The 11941-nt window shown below is 45.5% G+C and overlaps 1 protein-coding gene across 1 annotated transcript; it reads right to left on the bottom strand.

The window, feature by feature from the left end:
* Window positions 1-6491: 6491 nt before the first annotated feature.
* Window positions 6492-11615, bottom strand: LOC115398794 (RING finger protein 214-like). Its single transcript, XM_030105745.1, has 6 exons — window positions 11265-11615; window positions 8136-8365; window positions 7937-8070; window positions 7617-7845; window positions 7322-7531; window positions 6492-7225 (listed from the first exon to the last, which is right to left on the bottom strand). Exons 1-6 carry the CDS (start codon window positions 11410-11412, stop codon window positions 6518-6520), a joined length of 1659 nt encoding a protein of 552 aa, XP_029961605.1. The 5' UTR covers window positions 11413-11615; the 3' UTR covers window positions 6492-6517.
* Window positions 11616-11941: the final 326 nt, after the last annotated feature.

Raw genomic sequence — 11941 nt, 5'->3', positions numbered from 1 at the left:
TTGACACTTGAATTATGACAAACCTAAGAAGAGCAGCCTGGTGTCAATGTCTGTTAACCAGACATTGACACCATTGACATTGACATTGACACTGTGAATGTGTGTGAAATGCTGACAGTAAAGTACAATGAAATTCTCCCAAACTAAACTCCTTCTTTCCATGCTGTTAATCATTTAACAACATTTCCATTCTGTGAGTCACTGCCTCTCCTTTGAAGGAATTATATAGAAACCCGGACTGAGGACCGTTTGATGAGGCTTCTGAAGCACCGGGCAGCTGTGGTCACGTGACGCGCTTCACTCCTTCTCTCTGGACTCAGCCGTGATGCTCCGCCCCTTTGTTGTGAAGAAAGCTGGAGGTGAGCTGAACTCCAGCGCCAACCTCCTCTGGTAAAACACGAAGATGATGCGGAAGTGCGAAAAAGCACAAAATTCCAGCAGGGGGCCATGATGCTGGTTTCAAAAAGAGCCTGGGTCTCATTAGAACCCACTCAAAAATGCAGATTTTCAGAGTGTAAATCAACATAGAAAGCTCCCGGTTCCAGAACATGCTCTGGTCTCTGTCACTAGTTTCCTCTTGACCAGACTCTGATTTTCACATAAATCATTTGTTGATTTTATTTTACGAGCTACAGTTTTGCCAGAACCGCCCAGTCACAGCGCCTCCTCTGTCCATGTGATGCGGTCACGTGACAGACTGGACCAATCACATTTAGACCTGGTTTCAAACGTTCAGAGACGTCCTGCTGAACTTGCTGAAATCTTCACAACGGGATTTGGGTACGCTATGGGTGACGTCAGGAAAGGTCCCTCCATTGTTTTTACTATCAATGGCTGAACTCCAGTGAGAAATGACGACGTTCGTAATACCGTTTGTCCCATCAGTGGTTCGTCCCCCACCATTCCCCTCTTCAGGAGCTGGAGCCCCCCCTCCCCAGCTCCTCTGTTGGCATTAAGCTGCTCCGTCACGCAGTCGATGTTGTTGATTCCGAGCATGAAAACAGCAGCGGCACCTTGTTAAAGTGTTTGTCCGGCCTTCAGACTCTGCGTCCCCGGAGGACGCCGTGCCCCCCCCCCCCTCCCCCCCCCTCCCCAAGCCCCCTTCCACCCTCCTCCACGCCGCACGCCCCCACCCAGCACACATCATGAATAACCTGCAGTAAAGTAAAGTCCTGGAGCTGACAGTGGGCTCGGTTCCCCCGCCTGCGGCTCGTGACCCCGGAGACGAGGCCGCCGCTGATGAGCTTCTGTAAAATGTCAGAAATACAGGAGTCGTTCTCTCGAACACGTGATTGATTTTTCTTTCTTCTCCCCTTTAAATCTGCTAAAAGTTGAGTCTGGGCTTCACACTTTAATGAACTCCTCCAGAAGGAACAACACACACGTCCTGTTAACATTTCCGCCTCCACGTGAGAGGAAGCTGTTTGCGGCGCTTTTCTCTCAGCGCGTGCTTTAAATGTCACCGCGGCCGTCGGCCAAAACATTAAGACCAGCAGACTCCCCAACACCAGCCTCCATGGAACCGAGGGATCCCAGACGCAACACATTCAGCTTCTCATTCTTTACATTTTCACTACGATTACAATATTTCAGGTCGCATCCCTAAAGACAATGTGAGTTCTGACATTTAGCTACTGAATTTAAAAAAGTGTTGTTGATTTATCCTGAACGACTAAAGAACATTTGTTTTGTTTACTAAGGCAAAAACACACAGGTGAGATCAGAGACATAAAGTTCCCGTCTTTCTCACTTTTCTTTCTTTTTCATAACTCAAAGATATTGAGGGATGGATTTTGACTAAGCAGAAGGTCGAAGTGTCACAGAAGAGATATGTAAATAAAATACTGCAGGATTGCAGGTCCAGAGACGCTGGAGGCAGCAGATCTATACCAGGAAGAAAAAAAACAAACAAACAAAAAAAAAACAAAAAAAAACAAAGGAAAACAGAGAGAGGAGAAAAGTAGTTTAAAGAGAAACGGCATATTTAACTGCCGTCCGTCATCTGGACTGATCCGAGCTGCTGTTCCTCACATGAAGGCAGGAAAGCAGCAAGCTGGAGGCTCTGCATCTAACTCTTTCAACGCTCATAGTGAACTAAACTCACATCAGTCTTCTTATTTAATTAGCTTTTAAACAAATTCTGCACATACAGTCCCAGCCAGGATTCCAGCCTGTGAATTCAGAGACAAAAAAAGGAAATCAAGAAGAGAATGGTGACCTGCTGCTTTACCTGGAGCCAGGAGAATCTGCTCACAAAGTCCTGCAAACTGGTGAAAACTGCTGGAAATCTGCTGGCAGGGTGATAAAAACCAGAGCAACATAAACTAGAATTTGGCACTCAGAGAGCGCAGACCTCCGCCACAGCTCAAATCAGTCACCAACAACAATAAGAACACCATGTATACTAAAAAACATTTTATTTCTCCCCAACACAAACAATGTATGGGAGAAAGCTGTTTGTTGCATGTTCATATCTCAGTGTGTTGCCTCACAGTGACTGACACTCCGGAATCCCCCTATTTTTGGCTGTTCTGGATCCTGGTATCCGGAATAGTTCCGTGATCTGGATCAGCAGCTGATATCTCTTAGAGTCATTGAAGAACTGTAATTTTTTGCTAAGCCCCCTGGTCATTTATTGTTGAGTTATGCCCAGCTATGTCAAAGACTCCCTATCTCTCAATGATAAAGAATCCTTCAAAAATTCCTGGATCCAGACAGTGATCCGGATCATCACCAAAATTTAATGGATTCTAAGTTAGCCCAAGACCCACCTTTCCACAAAGTTTCATTGCAATCCTTCCATAACTTTTTCCGTAATGTTGCTGTTGGTTCAACACTATAATATAATATTAGCATAAAGCAATATAAAAATGTATTTATGAGCCCCGCCTTCGTCTCACAGACCCCCATGTTATCCGAAAAAGCGCCGGTCAGCTTCAGCCAATAGATCGCGAGCTTGTGCATTCTCGTGCTGTCAATCAACTGTGAGCAGCGAGAGAGCACGCGCACTCGCCCAGGCAGAGGTGAGTTCGCAACGCAGCAGGTCAGCGCTTCATACACCACAGTTCTGCGCATGCGCAGCACGAAATACGCATGCGCAGTGGGAAATTCCAGCGATTCCAAACATAACAACGTCGACTAAACATACAGGAGAGGAGAGGTAAGCAAAATGGTGGTATTACTGATGATTTCACACTACGTTTTATTGTATACACGTCCTTTGAGATAGGTAAGATCATAACCAAAAGGAACTATGTGTTTTTTTAATAACTTATGAGTGGATTTTTTATTAACTTTTACAATTACATTACTTTATGTGTATGCTAGTCTGAGGGGGTGTGCTGATCCAACAGACACAGTTGTCAGTGTATGCAAATTCCGCAACGCATGGTTTTCCGTCGGCCCACTTACCTAGGATATATCCACTGTCTGCTGAACATCCACTGTAAACATCTAAACATGTAGGATGCTGTAGGACTCAGAGGTACTCATTTTCCCCCGACAGATAATAGTGTGCACAATTAAAGGGGCCAATCCACAGTTCTAGTGAATTTTATCAGTGGGTCACAGTTTTCTTAAGTTTGAGGCGCTGTCCATGGTACTGAAATAGCCAATCCAGTGTTGTGGTGAAGATTAACAGTGGGTGTCTGTTCAGTGATGATTCCAAGTCGCTGTCCATGGTGCTGATATAGGCAACTGACTGTTGTGGTAAAGACTAATATTAGATTGCTGTTTACTGATAAATGCAAGGCGCTGTCCATAGTGTTGAAATACCCACTACACCATTGTGGTGCAGAGTATCAGCAGGTGACTGTTTAATGATAAATCTACAACGCTGTTCATGGTCCTGACATAGCGAATCCACTATTGTGGTGCAGAGTATCAGTAGATCACTCTTTTAAAGCTTTCCTTCTGGATCCAGAATATGATCCAGATGACACTCAGAATTAACATTTTTTCAGTAGTTTTTTTTTTTAATGTTTAGAAAAGTGTAAAATTACACAAATTAACAATTAGTTTTTTAAACAGTTTTTCAAGTAATGACAAACTGTTCATTTATAATTGTTATAAGAGAAAAAACTACCGTATATGATTTTTTTCTGATCATTTAAATTAGTCAAATTATTCATACCTAAATATGTATCTTGATTTGAAAAGATTCATGTTCATTAACAATGTAATCATCTTTCACAGTAAACTAGAGGTAAATCCTAGATTTGTCTGTGTGTGTACGTGATTTTTTTCTATCGAAACTGTCATTAATCATGTAGCTCGCTATAGAAAGGTATATTTTTTTGACTAACAATCCAACAAATTTCTCTGTAGATAAAGAAAAGGAGGGATTGTTCTGCAAGTTCATCCACTTATTTCATCTTCGCTGAAGTAAAATATGAACAATGTCTCAGAATTTAATAAAAAGGAATTGAGAGGCAGCAAATTCTGCATTTTCCCCTTCGTCTGGCAATGCAAAGGATCATGGGGCATTTCTTCAAGGCTTTATTTCTAAATGTAACCAATCAGTAGAACTGTCTTTCTGTTATCTTTTCTGTACCATCATTTGTTCTGCCGTTAGACAGAAGGATGTTGGGCTCATTCACAGGCCGTCGTGTTTCTGAGGCACAGACTGACAAAACTTCATCATCTGTAAATCAAGACAAGCAAAATATTTCAGGAAGTCTGATCGAACCTCAGCAGAGGAGGATGTGTTTTCACTAAAACCAAAGCAGTTTGATCGGAGGAGATCAGGAAAAATCTGAAATGATGCAGAATTCTTCATGAAAATGTCTGTAAACATAATGAATAAGCACATCATTAGTCTGAGATATTTTCCTTTGTTTGGCAGCCGAGCCAGCGGTCATTTACCTTTTTTTGTTGCAGTGTTTTCATCACATTAAAACATTAAAAAGACCCAATTAACTGATGAAATGGAGACGTGTGTTTGCAGCGACTTTAAATGATTCCTGCTGTTGTTTAGCTGTTTGTCTCAGGAGTTTGGGCCGAGGCCCCCTCCCCTCCCCTCCCCTCCCCTCCCCTCCCCTCCCCCTACCATCCCCCTCCCACAGAGCCTCTCTGATTTCCCCCTCCAGCCTCTCGGCCCTTGGCAGCGTTTTGTCTTTATTTTCCACGGCGCTCTTCATTCATTACAGCAGCTTTACTGGGAGAGCAGCGGCTCTTATTGGCACGGCTGCCTGTAAAATCGCTCCAGACCGGCCCACAGACCCACCTTCCAAATGAGGAGGGGGAGGGGGGGTGGAGGTTTGTTAGAGGAGAGATGGATGTTCAAACAGTAAACAGGAGGCAACACACACACTCTGCCATTACTTCACTCTCATGCTGCAGACAGACTCACAGAAGTGTGTGCGCTGATATTTATTGGGACGGGACGGCTCCTTTAACCTCTACCATCGACCGCCCAGCACTCCCATTACAGCTGACTGGGGGGGGCCCACAGGGATGGGGGGGGGGGTATGCTGAATGAGTGAAGTACAGTTTAACAGAAAAATCCCTCTTTATGTCTCAGCCTGCAGGAGGAAACCAGACTCATACAGACGCTGCACAGAACGGCGGCGCTGATCATCAGGATGTTCAGACGAGGACGAGTTCTCACCGTCGGCTACCTGCCGGGACGAGTTCCTGTTAGACGCCACCAAGCCCCATTTATACTCAAAATGCAAACGATATGCAAAGATTACACTCCTCCATAGCCTGTGCGTGAACTCGTTAGCATGTAGCATCACTGGAGTGTGAGAATGGAACTCTTTAGCATGTAGCACAGCTCAAAATAAAACCCTCAGGATCCACTGAGTAAATAAACTAATGAACCACATGGAGTTAACTCTGCTGGTGTTGAGTGAAAAATCAGTGCAAATCTCATTAAAAGTAGTTATTTTCCCAGTTATAGAAGGTTCATTTAAAACTGAGACCTTTTTTTTTTTTTTTTTTAAAGGTCGTGAAAAGCTGAATGGCAGGAAAACGTCTCAAAAGTTCGGACAGTCATAGAAAAAACTGGAAGTGTGATTGACACTAATGAACAAACTGCAGCTTTTATAGATATTTAAAGGAGCAACAAGCAAGACATTTACTGCAAAAACAAAACTCTTTCCCAATTTATCACCTCTCTGAAGAAACATTCCCTTCAAACAATCTGTCGTCTCCATCAACCATGTTTTAGTCGAGTTTCCCCCCCCCCCCCCCCCAAAAAAGAGGGTTCTGTGTGGAACGAGGCTTCGTGAGGCACGTGTGCATGCACGGCATCGCTCGTGCACGAGACCAGGAGGCGGTGAAAGAGTCCCAGCTGCCTCAGGCCCACTGCACCCCCCCCCCCCTCCCCGACGCTGCTAAAACGCTGCATAACTCTGACGCTTGAACTTTATGATGAATTTTATTTGAAGGTGCTGAAAAGGCAACGCAGGAACAGAGACCAGGAGGCTCCGGCACGATCGAACAATCAGACGCATCAGTCCAGGACTCCCTGTGTCTCTCTGGCTGTGGTTGGGCGGTGGGGGGGGTGGGGGGCTCACTTGCTGGGGCAGAAGGGGCAGGAGTTGTTCCTGCTGGACTGCAGCCACACCTGGATGCAGTCTCTGTGGATGGTGTGGGAGCAGGCGAGCGGGTGGCGGCTCTCCGGCTCCACGTGGTTCTGGCACATCAGGCACAGCTTGCGGGCGTGCTGGGGGGACGGCGAGGGCCTCTGGATGGGGCCCGGGGGGGCGGGCCGGCTGATGGGCCCCGGGGCCGAGCGCTCGCCCTGCGCCAGCTTGAAGCCCACCTGCTCCACCACCTCCTCCATGGACATGCCGGCCAGCGTCCCGCGGGAGCTCTTCACCTGCTGCAGCAGCGACGTCAGCTGCGCCCTGGTGCATTGTGGGAACCGCGCCCCCAGCTTCTCCAGCACTTTGTCCAGCTTGCCGGCCGGGGCGGAGGGGGCGGGGGCGGGGGCTGCGGGGGGAGGCGGGGACGGCGAGGGAGACGCGCTCCTTACCGGCGCTCGGACCAGGGGCCGGAAGTGAGGCGGGGGCGGGAATGGGTGGGCGGGGTGGGGGGGCAGGAACGGCGGGGGGTGGTAGGGCCCCCGGTACTGGAGGTTTGGGTGGAGGTGGGGCAGCCGCTGCGGGCAGAAGTGAGGGAGCCTCTGGGGCAGGAAGCCGGCGGGGGCCGGGTGAGGCGGGGGCAGGAAGACTGGGGGGAGCACGCTCTGCATCACCTGGTTGAACTGCAGCTCCACCTGCAGAGGACAGAAAGCACAGAGTGGAGGACCGGCGGTGAGCCACACCCATCTTCACCCGTTTCCCTGGACCGGAAGGGGGGAGCGGAGCGTTACCATGGGAACCTGGGGCAGGGCGGGCACGCTGACCCTGGGGAGGCTGTCCAGGTCGCGGCCCTGCTGCAGCTGCTGCAGGACGTCCTGGAAGCGGCTCTGCAGCTCCGCCTGGCTCCGGCGCACCAGGCTCTGGTTCTTCTCCCAGGTCAGCCGCTCCTGAGGGAACTGCTGGGGGAACTCCTGCCGCAGGGTGTTCAGGTACTGGCTCACCTGCAGCAGAGGGAGGGGTGGAGGGGTGGGTGGGGGTCAGCGCTGCCCGGGGTGGGGGGCTCCGCCGCCGCTCTGCTGCCTGTACCTCTCTCAGCCAGGCGTTGATGCAGGACATGGCCACCTCCCGCTGCTTCTCCACGGCCGCGATCTCGTCCCGCTGCGCCTGCCGCTGCGCCTCCCGCACCTCCCTCCTCACCCGGTCCATCTCCCGCCGCAGCTCCTCCAGCTCCGACCCCCAGCGCCGCTGCTCCTCGCCCTGCTCCTCGCCCAGCGCCGTCAGCTTCTGCTCCATGTCCTGCAGCTCTTTTGCCAACCTGACCGGGAGACGGCAGCTCAGACGGATCAACGCTCAAACACCGATCCAAAACAGAGGACTTCAGTGATGTGTGTGTGTGTGTGCGTTACCGGTTTCGCTCCTCCGCCGCTCGGCTCCTCTCTGAGCTCAACTCCTGTTTCTTAGCCAGGAAGTTCTTCCTGGCAGCCTTCGAGTTGTTGAGCTGCAGTTTAACTCGCACAGACTCCAGTTTGTCCAGAAGAGCCTGAAAGCAGCCGCAGTGTGTTAGAGAGGTAGGTGTGTGGGTGTGCGTGTGTGCGTGTCCCAGACCTGGTGCTGGCGCGTGGCGTCCTCCTTCTTCTTCTGCAGCTGCTGCCGGAGCTTCTCGTGCTCCGCCTCCTCCTCCTCCTCCCTCTTGGCGAGCTGCTCGAAGCGCTCCTTCAGGCTGGAGCCCTGGTCAAACATGGCCGCCACGTCGCTCTCCCAGCCGGCCTCCGTGTTGACGGCGAGCTCGGCGGTCTGGATGTCCGTCTGCACGGCCTGCACGTTGTGGTTCAGGTCTGAGAGGAGACCAGCAGAGGGGTGGAGACCCGGGGTCATGAGAAACCGAGGTCGTGTTGACATGTAGCCTGATATCGATATTAACAAAAAAAACAAAACAAAACAAAACAAAAAGAGAGATGCTTTCAAAGCATTTTTCAATTTCAATCAAACTCGATGTTTTGAAGTGGAGACAGAAAGAGGGGCTGGTGGATGAACTCCCAGGTATTCAACACATTTTGAAAAGACTTTTTTTCTACATATTTTAAGAATTATGTTTCTTATTTTTGGAATATCTTAATTTTCTTGCTTCACTCTGACGTGAACCGGGACTGGTTCTATGACTTCAGGTCTCTTGTGTTTTAAGCTTTTGTACAGAAGCAGTGGTATAAATAAAGCTTTGTTGAAACTGTGTTTGTGTATCTGAAACAGTCTTTCACTGCTTTAATGTAAACAGGTCAGAAGACTGAGACACGAAAACCTAAAAAAAGAAGAAAAATAAGCAAAAAAAGGCAATTTTGCTTCACATAACGGCGAAAACCAGCATCCATGCAATTAATTCTAACTTTACAACAAACCAGAAACTGTTCAGCCTCAAGTTTTACTCGATTTTTATTCTCTTTTTTAAGTTAAGTCTGACATTTTTTTAAACCAAAATGATTAAATTCATTCAACGGCCTGGTCACAATCTTCCTGTGAAATGTATTGTGTGTGTTGTTATTGTCTTCTAATGTGGTGTAGGCTAGTGTTTGAATGCATTTGAGAGTGTGTTTGGACAGCCAGTGGCTTACTGAAACAACAACATGCATTTATTTCTGCATGTTTCACTGATCATCTTCGCCAAGACGATTTGATGTAAGGTTTTTTGTAGGAAAAAGGGCGTTATATCTGGTCAAAACAAGATTGTTTGAATTTTAGGAGCTTCATTTTCAAAGGAAATCAGAAATATATTGAAATACTGTGATGTTTTTTGATAATGGATGTGATTACTTTTATTTTGCAGGTTGTTTCGTGCAAATTCGAGCTGTGGGGGCCGAGCTGTGTTCCGCGAAGCTGGAAGCTCAACTCGTTATATATTTCTCTATTTCAGCTGATTTTTGACTTAATGGAGACTTATTTTTTTAAATAAGCACAATATAAGCCAAGGCCATGTCTAAAATATATCTATTATGGTATTGGATCAGTTTCTGACCAAAAATAGCATCAGCAATATACTATCTATGAAGTTACAAAGGCTGAACTAATATAGTATCTCGATGTCCAGAATTTCCGGTAGTGTCCGTACCCCTATCCAGTTCCTCATTCCTACTATGTATTTGGCTTGAGCTGAATGTTCTATTTTATATACCTGGGTAGCACTATTTGAATGATGATATGTTGTGGATATAGTGCACACAATTAATATTACAACAGTTGCAAATGGGATCTGTTGTTTGCAATTGTAGTGTCCGTACCCCATGTAGTGTCCATACCCTCGCATTTTGTTATTCCACTTAGAAGTTGAAATTCTTGATATTATTGGAACATGTGAGCATGTTGAAAAGGGGTGTATTTATCTACAACTCTCAAGACAACATATTTGCCTAAAAGTACATCTTTTACCCACAGAAAACTAACGCAGAGAATCGAAGCAAGGACTTTGAATTCCAAAATTCCTCTTTTTGAATAACTCGCATAATGCTACGGGAAAATTCTCATTTGGTAAATTTGGTAATGGTAATTGCCAGATAATTTAAACAACAATTTCAGTGACTTTATGTTATTTCACTGCACTACCAGTTAGAGGTCGACCGATTCATCGGCCCGATAGGACGTTTTACAAACTTCTGAGTGTCAAGATTTCAGAAATAATGCAGTTGTTGTTGTTCATTTGATACAAATCAGTTAAGAAACATAAATTACAGCAATCCAGCAATGTGCAAATTGTATGTGCAGACATTTATATTAAGTTTGCAGAAAAGATAATTTATTTTCCACATATTTCATCACATTTGCACGTTATAGAGTCTTTTGTGGTCATTTGATGGGCAATAAAGCAGAGTTCTGTTCATATATTTTACTAAATTAAACAAACAACTGAGTTTATTAAGTTGTAGTGATGCTCTTCATCTGTTTTAAGTCTTGTTATGCTATCCAAGTCATGCTAATGTAGAGTCCATACCCCATTTTACCTCGACATCTTTAACTGATCACCATTTTACTACCAAATAAGATTACTGGATGAATTTTTTTTGCATCTGATTGCTCGAAAACTGTAGTATAGTGAAAATAAAAATTGGCACAGTTTGTTGAGGCTGAATTTTTTAGTCTGCTGTCCACCTGGAGTCAATGTTGATTGTGACCAGGCCGTCAAGCACACGTCAGTATAAAGCCGCTGTAATGATTCCAGAACATTGTACCAGTTTATTCCTCTTCTACTTATCAAATCTAAACAAATCCTGGAAAAAGCATCTTGAATTTTAAGTAAACACTGACAAAAAAAAAGAAACGAAAAGAAAGAATAAAGCACATTTTAGGCATATTTAAGCTCCCTTGATAATTTCTTGATATTTGTACTTAAATTACCAAAGATGCAGAAGAACAGGTAAGTACCCAAATAAAATCAATTTTTTTGACTGTTTAGCACTACTGATCAAAGTCACGTTATCAGGGGGGAAATTGTATAGACGTTTAAGGAAATACCGAGGAGTTATTTCAGACATATAGGTGATCATTCTATCCTAATACTCAGCTCATGGCTGAAGCTGCTGCTGTCCACACAGCTGCTGTGTGCAGAAATGTCTCAAATATATGTAAACAATGAGAAGGAAAGAAACAATATTGATCTGATGCTGCTCCAAACCAATGATGTCTTAAACGCAGAAATACACTAACTTCATCTTCATCTCATATTTCTGTGCGAGACCCAAACGTCTTTACCCTCCACAGTCATCTTGGCCAGCTCCAGGTCTAGATCCAGGTCCAGGTCGTCCTCGTCACATGTGGACTGTTGGTGGTCCTCTGGGTCCTGTCCAGACTCTTGGTGCTCTTCTGAGGCCACGTTAGCTGCCACCGTGTTAGCCTCCATGCTAATACGCTCTAAAGTGAAACTAAAAGCTTCAAAACGGATTTTTTTCGGGTAAACATAAAACGCTGCTGCCGAATGGAAGCCGCGCAGGTGTGCGGAGACAGATTAATGATCTTTAAGATCCGAAAGATCTCTTCAAAGTGAGTTTTTGAGGTAAATTTGACTACTGTCAAAGTTGAATTCGCACTTTCCGCCAGGAAGTACCAGTGCAACACGGAATGTGCTCCGGCTGCAACTCCTCATTTATGCAACGGTTCCGATCAAAGATCGTCTATAAGCTTCAATGTTTAATTTAAAATAAAATAAAATAAAATAAAATAAAATAAAATAAAATAAAATAAAATAAAATAAAATAAAATAAAATAAAATAAAATAAAATAAGGAAAAAATGTCAACAGGGAACCAGCAGGCATCCAATAGTGATTTCACGTTAAACATTATTTTGACATTGTAGGATTAAATAATTTTTCCATGTCTGTAAACATGATTTCTGTAGGTTTTTTTTCTTTTAACTCGGAAATGTATTAAT

The sequence above is a fragment of the Salarias fasciatus genome, chromosome 12, assembly GCF_902148845.1.
Source record: "Salarias fasciatus chromosome 12, fSalaFa1.1, whole genome shotgun sequence".
Taxonomy (NCBI): Eukaryota; Metazoa; Chordata; class Actinopteri; order Blenniiformes; family Blenniidae; genus Salarias; species Salarias fasciatus.
The sequence above is the reverse complement of the archived record's forward strand: the minus strand, read 5'-3'. Positions and strand labels throughout refer to the sequence as shown.